Source organism: Plasmodium knowlesi (assembly GCF_000006355.2).
Source record: "Plasmodium knowlesi strain H genome assembly, chromosome: 3".
In the NCBI taxonomy this organism is placed as follows: Eukaryota; Apicomplexa; class Aconoidasida; order Haemosporida; family Plasmodiidae; genus Plasmodium; species Plasmodium knowlesi.
This window is the reverse complement of record NC_011904.2, coordinates 806751-825540: the sequence shown is the minus strand read 5'-3', so window position 1 is coordinate 825540 and position 18790 is coordinate 806751. Positions and strand designations below refer to the sequence as shown.

The window sequence follows — 18790 nt, the reverse complement described above, 5'->3', positions numbered from 1 at the left end:
TCAGTAGTTAACTCACCACGCGATTTCGTTATCCATTTTTTTTTTTTTTTTTCATCTTTATTTTGTTTTTTTTTAAAGATCGTTTGCGTATTTAGCGTTCTACAGTTTTTCCTGCTTTGTATGTTGTCCCATTTGGCACCTAAAGACCGTTTGGGCGACACAACATTTTGAGGAGGGGCTCTCACTAAGACCGCTTCGCCCAACGCAATTAACATTTACACACACACACACAAATAGAAACAGAAACAGAAAAAAAAAAAAAAAAGGGAAAGGCATTTCACTGGGATCACTAATGTGTTTTTATATAAAAGGGGTATCGCGGGAGTGAGTCGTGCAGGTTCACACACATGTGGAGAAACTACACTCTCTTCTGTTCATCACAAAATGAAGGTATTTTTTTTTTTTTTTTTAAGAAACCCATTAGGGTAGGAATGAACAACAGCTATGGTCCTTTGGTCACTCCTCTTAAACAAGCAGGAGGTGGGCTTCAACAAAGTTAGCAAACCTTTCATTTTCAGCTTTGGCTTAGTCTTCCTCTTCCCCTGAATACACACTCATTCTTCTCCCTGCCTCGTCAAGTTTCTCCTTTTTTTTTTTTTTTTTTCATCCTCACTCGTATGGTGGGGGGGCGCACTTATTATATCCAACATCATTCTCTTTCCAAATTCCGAAGGTTAGTAGTTTTTTGTTTTCATTGCTCAGTGCAGGAAAGACAAGCGAGATGCAGTAGAAGGACCAGACACACAACCAGGGACTCAAGCGCCCGCTGCGAGGGGAACGTGGAAAGGGCGAGATGTAGTGGAGGCATCGTTGTGCAGTCAGCACATTCGTGATGCATTCAATGTATGGTGGGTATGTGTGTGGGTAGGGGGGAAGTAGTTCGCACTCGTGTTCGCCTTACCAAACTTGCATGCACCCGTATCTCCTTCGGAGGTTGAACAACCTCGTGCTCATCCAGATCTTCGCATATACTGCCTTCGACATGGTGACTTGGGTTCTTCTTTAAGTGTCGTTTTGGAGGATATGTAGCTTGGAGGTTATTTCAGGCCCCTTAGGAAGCTGATGGTACTCCTTCTGGGTGAGTGTAAAAATGGGGGGGGGGGGTCTGGCTGACCGCGGAATGCGACCCACGCGGGTGTTTGGTCGGGTGTTCCTCTCCGTCTAATGGATCTCCTTCCAGGCTCCCTAATGAGGGCGATGCTTCTTCCACTTGATCCGTCTGTTCAGTTCAGTTGCACTGCTAAATCGTGTGCTACTGTAAGTGGGGCCTCTTTTCACACTCGGTCAGTTAAACTGACTTGATGATATGTGCTCCTTCGCTAAAAAGGTGACTCTGGGCCTCTTCCGCAGATTAACTTCCATTCATCAAAAAAAAAAAAAAAAAAAAAAAAAAGAAGAAAAAAAAAAGAAGAAAAAAAAAAGAAAACGTTTTGATATTTCTTCTTTCGCGTTTTTGTTTCATCCATCAATTCATTTTTTTCTTTTTTTTTTTTTTTTTTTTTTTTTTTTTTTTTGCAGCGCGCAGTGGGGCCCCATTATATATATACCGTATGCAGAGAGCACTCGGGGTGGCGCCACGGAAATGAGAAAAAAAAAAAAAAAAACAAAAAAAAAAAAAATGGATTCGTGGATAGAAAAGAAAAAGAGAGGGCGAATAATAAGCAGAAAAAAAAAAAAAAAAAAAAAAAAAAAAAAGAGGAAGATCACGAACAGAACGACCGACGGAACAAGCAAAAGGAAAGAATAACACTACCAAGTTACGTATGACTCGACAATGATATACAGACGACAGGGACCAAGTTAGGGATATAACATCAACCTAACCCATGTCCCAAACAATGCGCGTACTCGCATACTTACATGCTCGCATACTTGCATACCCGCGTAACGAGTAGAGGGGCACATCTCATCAACATCAGTTACCCCTTCGGTAGAAATTGCAGTTGTGAGATTTCCCCTCCCCGGGGGATTTAACTCTTGTTCGCTCTACTTAGCGGTACTGCTTGGAATCGCGTTATCCTTCTGGGCACATCCCCCCCCCCTCTGTGATCCTAAAACCTGGAAGATACACGCGCCTATACTTTTTTCTATTCATTTCTTTCCGACCGCTTGGCACCTGTTTTCTTTTGTTAAAATGACAGATGAAAACTCGGCGGGCGCCTCGCCCGTGAGAAGAGGGCACAGGGACGATGGAATTCTTGTCCTGCATGAGGTGACTCCCCAGGCGGTAGAAGAAGAATGCATAAATGTAGACGTGGAGAGGATCAAACGTAAAAGGAAGAACAAGAAACTACTGAATAAGTTAAAAAAAAAAAATCGGGAGAAAATCCTTCAGAAAAATCGTATCGATTACTTGCCAGTGGATCCAAAGGAACTTCCGCAGAATTTGCCAATAACGAAAAAAATAAAAAATAAAAAAATAAAAATGAAATTGAAGAGGGATGTGAGACTGGCCATTTTATCGTCCAAGAAGTTGTTGGCGAATAGGAAGTTTAAGCGAGTGGAGGAGGGATTCATTCGGGCGGCGCCACCAAGTGGGAGCACCAACAAAGGGGAGGTGATGAATAAAGGGGAGAAGATGATGGACAACGGGGAGATGATGAATAAAGGGGAGGTGATGAATAAAGGGGAGGTGATGAATAAAGGGGAGGTGATGAATAAAGGGGAGGTGATGAATAAAGGGGAGGTGATGAATAAAGGGGAGAAGATGATGGACAACGGAGGAGAGTCAACTGTTGGCGCTTCCGCAGGGGCACGATCCCTACTAACGCAGAAAGAACTCTACGCACAAGCGGATATGGGCATCAAAAAGAAAATCATCGACCTGAGGTTGAACTTGGGAGCATACCAATGCAGATATTCACGAAACGGAAAGTACCTTCTGTCGACGGGAGAAAAAGGACACATCACACTTATGGATACACAGAACTTAGAACCCATGTGTGAACTGCAAGTTGAGGAATCAGTTAGATGCAGTACCATACTACACAACCACAAACTCTTCGCAGTGGCACAAAAGAAATATATATATTTTTATGACAACACAGGCATTGAAGTAAACTGTATCAAGGATATCCTATACACCTATCAACTTGAATTCCTTCCATACCATTTCTTATTAACTTCCATTGGAGAGTTTGGTGAATTGGTGTATCAAGATATATCCATGGGAAATATCATTACAAGAAAAAAAACGAAAAGAGGCCCATGTAATATAATGAAACAGAGTAAACATGATGCAACCATCTACCTTGGTCATCAAAATGGCCATGTAACTGTATGGACCCCCAATATAGACAAACCTGTATGTGACATATACTGCCACGCCACTCCTATATCAGCCATAGCCCTTCATAAAAACTATCTTATCACCTCCTCTGTTGACTGTACATACAAACTCTGGGATCTTAGGAAATTACAGTTCATTGAATCGTATCGCTCTCATAATATCATTAACGAAATGGACATCAGTGATACAGGCATCGTTGGCATGGCAATAAACAGCCATTTCAGAACGTATAAGGATTTCTTTAACAAACCACAACTATACTTAACACACAACAACTATGGTGATAAAATAAACTCCCTCGCATTTCAACCCTTTGAAGACATATGTTGTGTGGGTTCACGCTACTCCATCAAGTCTCTTCTCATTCCAGGAGCTGGTCTAGCGAACATCGACACATACGTAAACAACCCATACGAAACAAAGAAACAAGTTCGGGAAAATGAAATAAGGTCGCTTCTTGATAAACTGCCTCCTGATACCATCACCTTTGGAAAAAATAAACTTGGACTGATCAACCCGTTCGCTTCAAACGTGAAGCAGGTGAATGGAAAAACTCAGCATGGCTATGGCTATGGCTACGGTGCAGGTGAAGCAGGAGGAGCAAGTGGTGAAGGATCTCATCACCGAACCAATCATAAAAACCCTCGGAATCACAACACCATCCATAGTAAACAACAGATGGGGGATTCATCCGATGACGAATCTTCTGACGATGCCACAGGAGGACTTAGGCGTGGACGGAAGGGATCACTCCACCAGAACACAACAAGAACAAAACCCCCAGGGATGAAGAAGAAGAAAAAAAAAAAAAATAAAAATAAATCCTTTTTAAATTCTAACGTTCCCAAACATTTGCGCAAAAGTGCCAAAGATAGAGCGGCCGAGCGCACGGCGGGAGGGAGTTAAATCAAAAGAGGAGGGTCAATAAAGCATTCGTCTGTATATCGGCCAAAGGGGGGAAAAGGGGGGGGGGGTTACTCTGCTTCATTTTTATCATTTTGTATGGCCGCCATGTTCAGCGCTTACATGGAAAAGGAACTCTCCCCCCAACCCGGGAATTATTTGAAACGGGAGCGCGTGATACTGTCCCCGTGTCCGCTTCGTTTGCTTTGTTTTTTCTTTACTCCTCTATGTTTGTTTGTTTCGCTCTGTTTGTTTGTTTGTTTTATTTATTTATTTATTTTTTTTTTTTTTTTTTTGAATTGCTAAAAACTCCTCCTTAAACGTTTCCAATTTTTTACCAAATCGCCAGCCGCGTCGCTCCTGGCGAACGAGGAAGAAGTTTTCTCCCACGCAAAAAAAAAAAAAAAAAAAAAAAAAAAAAAATACATCAAATGCTTATACATAAGTATACATTTATCCCCCCCACCCGCACGTTTATGTTGACAAAAAAGGGGAAAGCCAATTGGCCAGGGGCGAGGACAATTTGACAGATCACCCCAACGGAGGAAGGAGCCATACGCACGATTAAAATTCGCGTTCCTTTTTGCTCCTCCCGGAATCGTGCCGCTGTTTCCATCGCCGTTGGGGGAGAAAAAAGTACATCCGTATGTTATGTTACGATATAGAGGGAGAGTGCTTCATTCGTGCTACCTGCCGCGGAAAGTGTTTGCGATTTGTTGTAAGCGCACCTGCGGAGGGTTAAATACTACCCTGCCTTCCTTTTTCACATATTCCATCCGAGGGCGGGAGGCAATCCTAGCCTGACGTGCATCCCAAATTATAGGAGCAAAAATGACAACCGCACACAGACCCACATGGTACAACGCCATCGGGGGGGAAAACCAGGGTAGGCAAACGTAACAAGCGGTCCATACCCTCGCGATGTCACAACATAGAATACCCGCGTTCATTTGCACCTCCCAACTTCCTAACATTTTCTCTTCCTCATTACTCCCTTCCTTACAGGTGGCAACCGCAAGGTGAGCCAAACCGCCAAGGTCTGCAGCAGGGACCTACCAGGGCACATGAAAATGAAGACCAGGGACTTGAGCGACTACGTGGAGGACAAGGAAGAGATTAGGAAGAACCTCATTCAGCTTGAAGGCGGAGCTACCGACAAGGACAACAAGCATAGACTGCTAGCCATCGAGAATATAAAGAAACTCACGAACCATGAGTACAAAAACCCGTTTCCAGAGGACGAGGATGATGAAGTGGAGGAGGAATGGACATCACGCAAGCGGAAAAAGGGAAGGAAGGCAAAACGGAAGGATCCAGCGCAAAGGCGCGCGAAGGGAAACTCGCCGGAAGGCAGTCAAGAGGGTGATCAATCAGGTGACATTTCAGAAAATCCGTCAGATGGTTCGTCAGATGGGTCGGCAGAAGACAGATCAGATGATGAATCGGATGATTCTTCCGATGACGAATCCGAGGACGAGGAGGAGAAGGAACTCCTGCGGGAGCTCGAAAACCTCAAGCGAGAGAAAATGGAGAAGGAGCGACAGGAAAAGCAGGAGCAGGAGCTTCTGCAAAGCAGAAAGAACAATGTTCTTACCAATAATCCGCTCATAAATCTGGAGGATAATAGCGATAATGAGGAAGCCGAAGGTATGAGCAGAAAACGAAAGTGGACCGAGGAGGCCATCTTCCGAAACACCTGTGAGAAGAAGGAGAAAAAAATTACCTTCATTAACGATACCGTGCGCACAGCCTTCCACAAAAAGTTTCTCTTTAAGTATATCCACTGAAGTGATCATCCCTGTGTGTGTTGCATAAACAGGGAGAACCTGTAATTGAGTCCCCAAATTTGCACAAAGGGATCTCTCCCCAAACGTATGATCCAGTACCCCAAAGAATTGCCAAGGCATCCTTTGCGTATTTCATTGGTGGGCCCATTTGTGGATCTGCTAATTTGTCAAATTGTTTTTTTTTTTTTTTTTTCTTTTTTTTTTTTTGTAAGCGATCAGCTAGCCAAATTGATAATTTCTTAAAAAGAAAAAAAAAAAATAGCTATGTGTGTGCAAAAGAATATTGCCTGGTCAGGTGATTTTTAAAATTTGAGGTAAATTATTTCAGAAAATAGATAAAATTATTGCCTGGTCAGGCGATTTTTAAAATTTTGTGCTAAACGATCTAACAGCGGTCCGTTAGTAGTGGTGGCGTTCCAACCGTTATAAGTAACTGCTACATGGATACTCCGCCTCTTAACTTCCTATTGCTATTGCTACTTTTTTCCCGAGGAAGACACATTGAACTTGAAGAAGATGATGTCGCCGTCTTCCACGACATAATCCTTGCCCTTCTGCAAATACCTGCCGTTGGCCTTGACCTCGCTCTCCGACTTGAACTCCACCAGGTCCGTGTACTTGTACACTTCCGCACAAATGAAGCCTTTTTCAAAGTCGGTGTGAATAACCCCCGCAGCCTGTGGCGCCTTGGTCCCCTTTCGTATAGTCCAACACTTAACTTCATCTGCTCCACACGTAAAAAAATGAATTAAGTTAATTTCGTAGTATCCAGTTTTTACTATCTTACTTAACATACTCTGTTTTATCTTGTTCTCTTCAAAATAAGTTTTTTTCTCATCTTCACTCATGGATAGCAATTTCAACTCCATGTCTGCACAGTAAGGGATGATTGTCCCCTTATTCTTCTCCTGTACCCAATTGTAAATTTTCGCCAAGTGTTTATTCTTCTGGCGAATAAAATCTGTTTCACTCATATTCACCAAATAAACCACTGGTTTCGCAGTAAGGAAATTATACTCGTTGATTACTTCAACTTCTGAACTTTTCCAATTGCCATCCTTGATCCATTTATGTTCCTTCAGAAAGCTTAACACAGTTGTTAATACATCATGTTCGTTCTGTTTGACTTTATCCTTCTTATTTCTATTTAACACTTTAGTAACTTCCTCCAGATTTTTTTCACAGTGACTTATGTCCTTGTAAATCAACTCTGAGTTTATAATTTCCATATCTCTCACAGGGTTTATATTTCCCTCCGTGTGTATGATATCTTCATTTTCGAATGCACGGACGACGTGATATATTCCATCCACTGCTGCAATGTTGGAGAGGAAGTTGTTTCCAAGGCCTTCTCCGAGGTGTGCGTTTTTTACGAGGCCGGCAATGTCGAAGATGGACAGATACGCATGCACGTTGCTCTTCGGCTTGAAGTGGCTCACTAGCCAGTCGAATCGCTCGTCCTCCACTGTCACCTTGGCTTCGTGCGGATCGATTGTACAGAAGGGGTAGTTCTCCGCGGGAATGTTCAGCTTCGTCAGTACGTTGAACGTGGTAGATTTACCTGCGTGTGAGAGCGGTGGAATGGAACGTGCAAGTGTAACAAGTGGGGAGAGTCAAGCGATTGGGGTTGTGTGTCAATATCTGCGCCAAAGTATGCGCCAAAATATGCCCACCGAGGGCAATCCAAACGTGCCTTCCCCTAGCAGATTAACAGAGAAACACGTTTTTACAGACAATACTCTCTACTTCTCGAAATCCCTACCAACGTTGGGCAAGCCTACTAATCCCATTTTCAGTGTATTCTTGGGCCTACAAAAAAAAAAGACGGGCGAATCAGGCATGCACTTGTTAAAGGGGAGGAAGTACTGTTGAGATCACCTCACAACAACACCATGCGTGATTCACCAAATGCACGTTTCTCCTATGCGTGTACAAATGGTGCACTTTCCAAACTGAGAAACTTGAGAGTTACCTTCCGAGCAGGACTTTCTGCTCTTCCTCCTTTTTCTTTGGTGCCATGTTCAAGGGATAATGAAGAAAAAAAATTTACAAGTATTAACCAAATTCGGCTTCTACCACCTGTGGGCCCTTACTATCTCTGGAACTATGGACTAGGTTCCCCTTGGGTGGTATCCCCTTCCCGTTTGGTATAGACGTGTGCCCCTTCAAAGGAGGAGACAGAGATGCATGTAGCAGCAACAGTTGTCGCTTCACTCTTCAGGAGAGCGCCTAAGGGTAGATCACTTGTGGAGAAAACACAAAGCGCAGTTGACAAAGGTACCACACTACCGTTGCTACACGTACGAACGTTTGGCCAAGTACATGAGTATATATAAAAAATGCCACTACGATGCGTATTCGTAAATGTTCGCAGCGATCCTTTATACAGAGGCAATTCTAAGCCTACAGATTAAAATTTGAATCAAATCCGTGGGGAAAAGGGGCGAACAGAAAAAAAAAAAAAAAGAAAATGAAAAAAAAAAAAAAAAAAAAAAACTTGTCGCTTGAACGTAATTCAATGTTAATCCTAACTGCGCAGTTTTTTGTGCATACAGAAGGTGCGGTTATAAATAAATTGGCACTCATCTACTCACTCGTTCAATCATTCATCCATTTCTCTTCTGGAGGAATGCCCATGCCCTGTTATATAGGAGCTTCACTTTTTCAATGCTTCTTCGCCAAGCCGCACCCATCCTTCAGTCGACCAACTCCTGATAAGGGGAAGTGCCATAAAAAAAAAAAAAAAAAAAAAAGGAACAAAATAACGCTTTGCTAACTGAATATGCTTGCAAATTGGGTTACTCGGTTTTAGTGGAAACTCGTTATGACAACCACCCTACAAGGGAGAAAAAGAAAAAAGAAAAAAGAAAAAAAAAAAGGCAAAGTTGTACAGAGGGTGATTATTACATCCTCAGTTGTCGTACCGCATATCATTTATGATGGGAGGTTTTTATTTCCGACGGAAGGGGTAAACAAGGACCCTTCCTTTTTTTTTTTTTTTTTTTTTTTTTTTTTTTCTCTTACCCCCTACATTTGAATGTAAATATTCTGACTTGTTCATACAACTTTGATGATTTTTTTTTTTTTTTTTTTTCCCCATTTTGGCTACCTGCCGTTCGAAGGGGCCAGGTTCATGCCACCAGAGGAATTGAAACAGAACGAATCATATATAAGACCGCTTGTGGAGTTGAACAAACGGGAAGTATTTACACTCCTCTTCTGTAGGAGAGCAAAGTAGGGACAACGTGAGTGCATCATTTTTTTTCATGCGCGCTCAAGTGTGCCACATTTTTCTTACCACGTGAATGTGCAAAAATTTCTGCTGACCGGTTCAGGTAAATCAGTGGGGGAAGATGATGCCATCCATGTGGTCATGTATGTGTATATATATATAAAGGGGCACGTATCTCTACATCCCCTCCCCACACATACATACATACATACATACACATACACACGCACAAATGAATAGCCACATGAATGGCCAATAAGAGGAGATAATGTTTCACCTAATCGTCTATACACAAGAGCATTCCAGCCATTTTAACGACTTTCTAACCCTGTTCGAAAATGTATACGATCGGAATGGGAACCGAATTTCAAACCATGGAGAACACCCTGGGGGAGACAACAAGGGTGATACCAATGATAATACGTCGACATTGGACAAAAGGGTGTCTGAAGAAAGGGCACCGATCAAGCAGAAGGTTTCTCAAGACGGGGGAGGGGGCCCAAAGGTTCATCATTTTACATCATCCTTTTTGCAACTTTACATAAATGACGAAAAGAATTTCGATTTATACTTAATAGACGACAACACCAACAACGAAAGCGACAACGGAGGAGGAGCAATATCCGTGGCAGTATCGGGGATTGGCACGGAAGCCCCCCGCCAGGAAGTGCAAAAGGTCTCCCTCGATGTTGCTGAGGATTTTGCTAAGGATGTTGCGAAGGATGTTGCGAAGGATATATCTCCTCCTACCCATAAGAGGGGAATCTGCGGAAGGGAAAATGAAGACATAAAAAGGAATCAAAGGAGTAGCAAAAAAGGAGGAGGAAAACGAGAAAAAGGCACTTCCGTGAAAAGGCCAAAGGAAGGAATTAATCAGAAGGATACTCACCCGCACGAGGATGATAAAAGCAGGAGAGTGAACCTACCTCTGCATCGGTCCCACATGCTATTCATTCTGTCGCTTCCGACACACTTCCCCTTCGAACACCTCTACCGCTTGATCAATGCTTACACAGACTTCATCGTACAGATAAAGGTTTTCCATGTGCGCAGTAATATCTCCTTCTTGGATGAAGAGGAATATCCCAGAGAGGAGTTTGGAGGGAGTTTCTCCACCATTGGTATGAATGAAGACAAACATCTTATCCCGGTGGATACCCGCAGTGGAAAAAGTTCATACGGAAAGCAATTGGACCAGTACAGCAGGGGTAGTGAAGGCAACCCGCGTGAAGAGGGCGCCTGTACATGCGAAGTCGAAGGAGTGGTCATGCACGAACGAATACACAGCGTGGTAAAGAGGAGATTAAAAAAAAAAAAAAAAATTAAAAGTTACTCCGTGATGATTTTCTTCAAAACACAAATATACGCTGACATGTTTTATAGTGAGTACCACTGTGCAAATTTAAATCATCTAGTGGAGAGTCGAAAAGGAGAGTGGCAGCACAACATGGTGGACAAAACGAGCGACAAGGGGTATCCTGATTGGTATGTCTACTGCGCGTTCGTCAGTTTAGTGTACTACATTTTGGATGGAGAAGTGGGGTTCCCCCAGGTGGACGCAAAGGTAGACGCAAAGGTGAACGCAGAGGTGAATGCAGAGGTGGATGCAAAGATGAACGCAAAGATGAATGCAAAGATGAACGCAGAGGTGAATGCAGAGGTGGATGTGGTGTCCCAAGTAGATGAGCCTCCGCGGCAAAGCGACGGAAATATCATTGAGCATAAGAAGGGTCAGAACGAAAAACACGGGAGAGTGAATTACCTCTCCTCCAGTGGGAACAACAACCTATTCGACATAAATTACTTTGAGACCTTTCAAAAAGGTATAGTGACTGATGGAAACACGTGCATATCAACATGTCCACTTTGCATGGAGTTGCTTTGCGAGGAGGTGTGCTTTACCCTAACGAGGAGCAGAAAATGGCACTCCCGAAAAAAAGGGAAGGAGAACCAGCTGTACGATTATGTTAATTTATCCTGCAACGTATGCTCTGTGATATTTCTTTACGATTCGATGTCTCGGTTGTTGGGCGAACATTGGGGGGGTCAATTGGTTATAGGTATGGCGGAGGGTACACGGAACTGTGTGTCACATTGCGTAGAAAATACCGTTGACCATAGTACTGAGGACCACAGAACTTGTGGTGAAGTGCTCCCCGGGAGAGATGCTCGGAGTAGGTTGGCACATATAGTAGGCACCCTCAAATGCAGAAACTGCAACAACGTTGACGACATATGGCTGTGCCTTACATGCGCAAATATAGGATGTGGAAGGTATCAGAAGAGTCACGCGAAATTTCATAGCGCCATGTATAACCATCATTACTGTCTCAACCTGAAGACGAAGAAAGTGTGGAATTACATGCGGGAGGCTTTTATTGAAGACAAGATGGAGGATGATCATAGTGAGTTGGATAATACCTGGCGTGGAGGTAAAGGCCCGGTTAACGATGACTTCGGTTATAATACTTTCCATCCATGTGTAGATGCACCCCTCCCGGGGAGGGGTGACTTTGTGGACGATGAATATGAACTTTGCTACGGTGACGAGAGGGAGGCAGGCCTAGAACACATCACCCAACCCAGTCACATGGATCACACATATTACGACGACTACTATGTACATGACATGCAGGATAGTTATGATAGCCTTATTTACAATAAAATCTACGATATCTTCACAGACGATGCCTACATCAGTGATGGGCTCAAGAACGAACTCCTCTACAGTTTGTACTCCCTACTATCCCACGAGGCACATCTTTACAACAATAGCCTCATCGAACTTCAATGTAGATACATGAATAGAGTGGACCTGGAAAGTAGGAACATAAAAAGCATACGAGATACTGTCAGTCAAATTGAAAATCAAAATAGAAAAATGGAGATTTTCCTCCAAAAGGTGGAGTCTTCCATTAAAGCAAAGAACAACGAAAGGGCGCAACTGCAGGAGAAGATAAACTTCTTCAGGCATCTCAACAGTAACATCGTTTCGCACCGGTGCGCTACGCGTGCAACGAAAAGGGAGAAAGAAGGTCGTGTCGTAAAGGACGACGACAATGATGATGACTCCAGGAAGATAAAGCGCCTCGACGAGACCATCACCTCCCTGCAGGCGCAGGTGGATGAGCTGCTGCGCGGGTTATAAAGGTGGTGAAGTGGTGAAGTGGTGAAGTGGTGAAGTGGTAAAGTGGTAAAGTGGTAAAATGTTAAAGTGGTAAAATGTTAAAGTGGCAAAGTGGTGATGATTCTAAGTCAATCCGTTGAGGAAGACTCACCGTGCAGTGGCGCTACCCTACCAAATTCTTATGCAAAGTTGTGCAGGCATTTCGCATAAACGGATAGAATAGCTAAGTGATGAAATAAAGTGTTGCACAAAAAATAACGTAAAAACTAAAAAAAGAAAAAAAAAAAAAAAAAAACACAAGTCCTAAGTCCCCGCATACGCATACGCAGGTGAAGATTAAAAAAAAAAAAAAAAAGAGAAAGAGAAAGAGAGAGAGAAAAAAAAGGTAAATAGATATATAAAGACAAATCAACAAACAATATATTTCCGCACTATAATGTACAGCTCCGCTCTACCCTAGAACATGTCATATAGCAAGCGGTAAAGCTTCCTCAGTGTGATGGAGTCCTTTACGAAGTTGCTAAAGAAGTGATTCTTCATCGTCTCATCGAGGGTGAATTTATTGTAAGTTCCCTTAGCCGTTAGTTTTTTTTCAGTATCTCCAACAATGTTGTTGTTTACCTCACCAGATCCATTTTTGGAAGATGATACAGATTTAAATGGACAAGTAGAATTGGGATCTGCCTCATCAGCATCGCAGTATTGGAGGAATTCTGACTCACTAACCTTCTTCTGGCTATGAGCATCTTCCTTGTTCTTTTCTGTGTTATCATTATTACTTGGGTCGACAGTAGTGGGTTCTTCCTTCTTCGCCCCCTTGTACTCTGTGTGCACACGCACATTTTTCAACTGCTCCTCAGCCTTGTTGATATTCTTTTCAATGCTTTGGAGTAAGTCTCCTTGTCCTTGTATATTATTATACACTATATTACCAGTGTTTTTTAATTCAACCGAAAAATTCAACAAGTTTGATACAATGTTTTGTGCCAAGTCAACTCGTTGGTTTCCTTCTGCTTCGCCTGTTTCTCCTTCTCCTTTACTCAGGTGTACTGCTAGGTTTCTGAGTTCATTTGACTTACCCAAGAGGACATCGATAATTTTCTTGTTCACTTCCACTTGCATCTTTTCCTTTTGTAGGAGATCATCCTCCAGGGTTAATATTTGTAGAATCACCCGCAGGTACTCCTTCTGCTTTGCGGATAACTCTTTGGATCGCAACATGCCGTACAGGATATTCTTTATTTTGTTCATTTGGTTTGAAGGATTCTTTTCGTCTTTCTTCTTGTCATGACTCGTGTTCGCATTACCTCCCGAACTTCCGCCACCCGAACCCGCATTGTCTCCACCTGTACTATCCCCACCCGAATTGTCCACAGCTGAACTGTCACCACCTAAATTGCCTTCCCCCTCATCATCCTCCGGTTCGTCCTCCTGCGCCTCTTCCTCCACCTCTTCATTCGTCTCACCTCCGCTAGTGCTACCAGCGCTTGCAAGTAAACCGCCCTGACCCTTCTTCATGACACACTTGGGAACGCTCTCCTCCTGTAAACTCAAAAACGACTGTGACGTTATCCCCGTTTCCTCTTCACTCATTCCATTTTGCACTCCACTATGCACACCATTCACGTTTCGGGACACATAAAACTTCTCGTAACTTGCATAAGATTCACTTAGGAAAGACAAGAAGTTGTTGAAATTTTTCTTCTGTCTATCCAAATGTTCTTTAATACTTTTTAAAACATGGATCATTAATATTTTCTGTTTTTTCTCCTCATACAAGGATTCATTATCTTCTTTTTTTCCCTTTCCTTCCGTGCTGTCATCGTGGCTTTCTATCTCCTTCATCGTGTTTATTACATTGTTTTTTTTTTTTCTTTTTTCTCCCTTCTTCATTGGGCACTCTCCTGAAACATTCGCACTCGCGTGGGTCCTTTTCCGTTTTCTCTCCTTCATTTCCTTGTATTGTTCTTCTTCTAACTCCGCCGCCTCCCTGTCGACTGCATCCATATCGGTTGCCTCTTCCATTGTCACTTCCTCTGTCGTTGTTTCTTCTTTCAGGCCTTCCGACGTCTCATCCACCATATCCTCCCCTCCTTCCAAGTCCTCTCCAAATTCTGTGTCATCCGCATCCTCCTGTACCGTATTACTTCCTAGATTATTTCCTCTTTTGTCACTCTTTCGCTTTTTCTCACTTATCATAGGACACACTGCTTTCTTTCCAGCTCTATGTTCCTCTCCCTCCTGCACATTCACGCTACTCTTCTTTAAGCGATAAGCACTGTTGGCGGGTCCAAACAGGACACCTACGTTGATGAGGAAAAATAAAGAAAGCACAATGTCCCGCTTCATTTTTGTCTACAGAGCCGAACTTTTTTTTTTTTTTTTTTTTTTTTTTTTGAGAAAAAAACAAAAAACTGGCGAGCTCCTCAGTTTGGGCCCCGTGTACACCAACGGGTAGTTCGATGCGCGCACGTTGACATGCGTGTCCTTTGCCTTGGTGGCAGTGTCCTTTCTGTGTCTGCCTCCGTGTCGGCGCGCGGGTTAATTAAAACTCATGTGTGAACTCATGCACACACATTTTTGTGCATTTATTTATGTACGTTTATTTTGTGGACATTTATTTACGTACGTTTATTTATGTGCTTTCTTCCTTTTTTTTTTTTTTTTTTTTTTTTTTTTTTTTTTTTTTTTACGTGCATTTGTAAGTGCATACTTGGGCGCCCCCCCCCCCCTGGTGGTCGTTGTGGCTCCAAAAAAAAATTTCATCGCAACTGCGGTGCCTGACGGATTTTGCATAACGTGCTGAAGGACGTGCTAAATGTCTTCTTTGCGTTCGCACTTGGCGCGCTCGTACCGTGCCGCGGCGCAAGCGAATCGCAGGAAGGGGAAGAATTAGACGCAGAAGATGCAGAACAAATAGAACGACGATGCGCGCACAAATACCACTTTACCTTCCACCTGGTGCGCGTCATCGTTCCCCCTTTTGGTAATGTCGCCCACATTTCCCCCCACACTTTCCGCCATCTTTTTTTTTTTCGCGAAAAGAAAGTAGGCACTTTCCTGCACTGTGCCGAAATACACGCACAACTCTTCTTTCTTCCTGTTTGGGAGAAAAAAAAAAAAAAAAAAAAAAAAAAAAAAAAAAAAAAATGGCTAGCTTTCCATATTGTGACTTAATTTTAATCATGAAAAAAATATTGCATGGTCATATTTTTTTTTAAGAAAAATTCGAGAATTCTATTTCTATCAATTTTTTTCATTAAAAAGAAAAAAAAAAAAAAAAAAAAACAAATTGACAACACAAATTGGAGCACCTCCTAACCATGAGGTGATTTGTCACTCCACGGAAAACATCACCCACTCGACAGATCAGTTCTCCTCGTCTTCCCGTTTCTCATTTTGTCTCCTCTCATCGTCCCCCTCTGGCATGTAGACGGGAAACTTCAAAATGGCGGCAATTCCTGTGAGGGCGTTGAGCTGCTCTCCAGTGGTGTGGTTGTCTGGAAAGATATACACACGCCCACCACTATTCCTTACATCCCGAACCATGGCGACGTACTCCTTTCTAGTCACTACATCACAGTTCCGAAAAGTTCGATCGGTAATGAGCAGAGATTCAATAGCCTGCAAGGACGCAGCGTATTTCACATCGGCATTTCCGTAACATATTTTTTCCTCACTTTTATCAAACATTTTGTAAAACTTATTTAAAACATCTATGTGAGAAACGACCTTCATATTTAATACTTGGTCTTTTATTTGTTGATTGTTCAATATTTCGTTGACGGAATTCCTATTAATGCTAGATGTCTTCACGATGAGGAACTTGGACTTGATGCTCAGGACGTTTTTATCATTTTTCTGCTCTGATTTTTCATACACATATTGCAGGAAGTCGTTTTTAAAAAAACCGGGTCCACCCAAAACGATACATTGCATTTTTTCTACATCCACATTTTTCATCAGTTGGAGTAGGAGTTGCTGAAAAAATGCACCCAAGGACTTTGCGTACAGAGAGTTGTTGCTTTTTTCTCTCTTCTTCTTTATCACTTTACTTAGCGTAAATATATGTTTACACAAATTCTCCGTGAGGAGGTACATTTGAGCTTCTCCACAATTCACCAACAGGATGGCTACTTTGGAATTCATCTTTACGTTCGTACATTCCTCCAACTTCTCCTTATACACACTGTCCCAGTTTTTTTTTTTTATTTTTATTTTTTCATTAAGTGCTATTTCGAAGGTATGATACTGTCCCATTTTTACATAATCGTTGGTTTTAATATTTTTCCCTGACAGCCTCAGACTGCTATTGGCTGAGTCGAAGTCCACTTTTGTTATCATGAGCGTCAGTCTCATTTTCCTGATTTCCGTGGCGTACGTGTTGTTCCCAATGTCCTTGTGTACCTTCCTTGACGTGATGGTCTCCACTTCGTCATTGACACTGATCAGGTTGTACAGGTGCCATAGGTCGTCGTCTTCCTCCGCCACCAGCCCGAAGGCCATGTCTTCGTTGTCTCGCTTTCGGAAGAGCAACTTCATGGGGTAGGCGCACCGTTTAGCTGATAAGGCGGTGGGTCAAATTGGGTCGTTCCCTTCGCCCCCTCCTCTGCCCAGTTCCTACGTACCTTTTCCTCCGCTTACCCCTTCAAACAAGCGTGCGCCTTTTTTTTTTTTTTTTTCACCTGAACGGTTCATACAGCTAGCTATTCATTTATTATTATTTTTTTTTCTTCATTCCCACTTTGTTACTTCACATTTGGGGGTGTTTACTAATCCCCGCGTGCAGATAAAAGTATGTTCACAAAATTTCGCAGGTCTCCTACTTCGCTCGATTTGATTTAGCCCCTCATACAAAGAAGTGAAAAGAAGCAGGTCACCAACGTTACGCATCGCGGCGGGGGGAACTCCCTCCCCTCATGTAATTCTTGTGGACATTGCAAACACCTGACGGAGGACAAATCACATCCAACGCAACGTGGCCCTTCCTGTTTGTTCACTTCTTCACGTGTGTCACTTTTCTTTTTGTGGGCAAAACACACCTAGCAGACTCACGTGCGGCGTTCCTTTTTTTTTTTATTTTTTTTTTTTTTGCGCACCCCATGCGGCTTCTCCAGTGGGGTGTCTCCTCTTCAAATGTATAGGCATGCCTCCCAAACGTAGTTCCATTTTTAAATGTTAACATTTGCAACAGTTGTGCAAAAAAAAAAAATAATAAATAAAAAATAATAATAAAAAATATAGCTAGTTGTATGAACTGTTCAGGTTAACAAAAAAAAAAAAAAAAAAAATTAACAAATCAAAGAAACAAATTAAAAGCAATTCCTTCTTCACCGAAACTCATAACATATTCCATCGTAATATGTGAAGGTGAATTCACATCCTTGGGAACATAAACCGAGGCACCTTCTATATTGAAACTTCCGAAACGAGGCTACGCGGTCCAGTCGTCAAATGAAGAGAGCATTGCTCATTCACAATCAGTGCGCTTCTCATTACCTCTTCTTCTTCTTCTTCTTCTTCTTCTTCTTCTTTACATAAAGAGGGGAAAACACGCAAAGCAACTTTTCACAAATTGCATATGGTTTATCGTCCTCCCCGCCCATGGTATTAAAGTTTCCTCAACTTTTTACACTTACAGCACTGCACATTTGCGTACACATTTTTTGCCTTACAGCTATAACACTCGTAGTGGCCCCTGCTACTTCTTTGCTTAGTGCCACTATCCGTCTTCTTCGTTTCTATCTTATCTAGGTTACCTTCCTTTGGGTCAAAAAGAAACTGATCAAGATGGATGATGTTATCACCTAGGCTCAGTCCATATGCCTTCTCAAAGACATCCTTTTCGTACTTGTTTTTTTCCTTCATAATATAACTGGGCAATAATTTCTTGTTCGAAATGTCGTTTGAGAAGTAATCGAATGCATTGTATGACACCTGTAGGGGGTTCTTGGTTTTCCTCACGCTCTCCCGCTCATTGTCACGGTGTCCCCTTCGACCTATGCTCCTGCTTCGGCTTTTCCTCCGTCTATTCTCCCCTCCTCTGAGATGTCCAATCTCGCGGAATCCAGATTCACTGCGTCGTTCTTCCTTTTTCCTCCTCTTACCGGAGTCCCTCCTTGAAGCATGCCGATGGGTTGAATCACTTCGACGGTTTGAACCACTCCGACGGTTTGAACCACTTCTACGGTTTGAACCACTCCGATGGTATGAATCGCTCCTATGGTATGGATCGCTCCGATAGTGTTTCCGCTCATCACGCCATCCCTTCCCTTCTCCGGGACTACTTTCCCCTTTATGACGCCGCGCCTTCTCTTTCCGTTCGAGCGCTCCTCTTGCCGATTCTTCCTCCTCACGGCGTCCACTTTTCCTCATTTTAGCAATTGGGGGCGAGGCATGCTGCTCACCGGTATGCAGGCATCTCCGTTTGGTACCCCTCTCCTTGTGTGTGT

General features: G+C 42.8%; 8 protein-coding genes across 8 annotated transcripts; 3 read left to right on the top strand and 5 right to left on the bottom strand.

Moving 5' to 3' along the window:
• Positions 1 to 609: 609 nt before the first annotated feature.
• On the bottom strand, positions 610 to 984 carry PKNH_0318100 (uncharacterized protein; the record flags this gene model as incomplete). Its single annotated transcript, XM_002261110.1, has 2 exons — positions 610 to 766; positions 902 to 984. 2 exons carry the CDS (start codon positions 982 to 984, stop codon positions 610 to 612), a joined length of 240 nt encoding a protein of 79 aa, XP_002261146.1.
• Positions 985 to 2134: 1150 nt separating this feature from the next.
• PKNH_0318000 (U3 small nucleolar RNA-associated protein 7, putative) lies at positions 2135 to 4195 on the top strand (the record flags this gene model as incomplete). Its single annotated transcript, XM_002261109.1, has 1 exon — positions 2135 to 4195. The coding sequence occupies one exon, from the start codon at positions 2135 to 2137 to the stop codon at positions 4193 to 4195; it is 2061 nt and encodes a 686-aa protein (XP_002261145.1).
• Positions 4196 to 5023: 828 nt separating this feature from the next.
• PKNH_0317900 (cell cycle control protein cwf15-like protein) lies at positions 5024 to 5979 on the top strand (the record flags this gene model as incomplete). The annotated part of the gene is made up of 2 exons (XM_002261108.1): positions 5024 to 5078; positions 5198 to 5979. 2 exons carry the CDS (start codon positions 5024 to 5026, stop codon positions 5977 to 5979), a joined length of 837 nt encoding a protein of 278 aa, XP_002261144.1.
• Positions 5980 to 6455: 476 nt separating this feature from the next.
• On the bottom strand, positions 6456 to 7998 carry PKNH_0317800 (Obg-like ATPase 1, putative; the record flags this gene model as incomplete). Its single annotated transcript, XM_002261107.1, has 3 exons — positions 6456 to 7540; positions 7742 to 7788; positions 7952 to 7998. 3 exons carry the CDS (start codon positions 7996 to 7998, stop codon positions 6456 to 6458), a joined length of 1179 nt encoding a protein of 392 aa, XP_002261143.1.
• Positions 7999 to 9479: 1481 nt separating this feature from the next.
• Positions 9480 to 12359, top strand: PKNH_0317700 (ubiquitin C-terminal hydrolase, putative; the record flags this gene model as incomplete). Its single annotated transcript, XM_002261106.1, has 1 exon — positions 9480 to 12359. One exon carries the CDS (start codon positions 9480 to 9482, stop codon positions 12357 to 12359), a length of 2880 nt encoding a protein of 959 aa, XP_002261142.1.
• Positions 12360 to 12794: 435 nt separating this feature from the next.
• On the bottom strand, positions 12795 to 14687 carry PKNH_0317600 (rhoptry-associated leucine zipper-like protein 1, putative; the record flags this gene model as incomplete). The annotated part of the gene is made up of 1 exon (XM_002261105.1): positions 12795 to 14687. The coding sequence occupies one exon, from the start codon at positions 14685 to 14687 to the stop codon at positions 12795 to 12797; it is 1893 nt and encodes a 630-aa protein (XP_002261141.1).
• A 1020-nt stretch (positions 14688 to 15707) lies between these two features.
• PKNH_0317500 (PelOta-like protein) lies at positions 15708 to 16880 on the bottom strand (the record flags this gene model as incomplete). Its single annotated transcript, XM_002261104.1, has 1 exon — positions 15708 to 16880. The coding sequence occupies one exon, from the start codon at positions 16878 to 16880 to the stop codon at positions 15708 to 15710; it is 1173 nt and encodes a 390-aa protein (XP_002261140.1).
• Positions 16881 to 17948: 1068 nt separating this feature from the next.
• On the bottom strand, positions 17949 to 18713 carry PKNH_0317400 (conserved Plasmodium protein, unknown function; the record flags this gene model as incomplete). The annotated part of the gene is made up of 1 exon (XM_002261103.1): positions 17949 to 18713. The coding sequence occupies one exon, from the start codon at positions 18711 to 18713 to the stop codon at positions 17949 to 17951; it is 765 nt and encodes a 254-aa protein (XP_002261139.1).
• Positions 18714 to 18790: the final 77 nt, after the last annotated feature.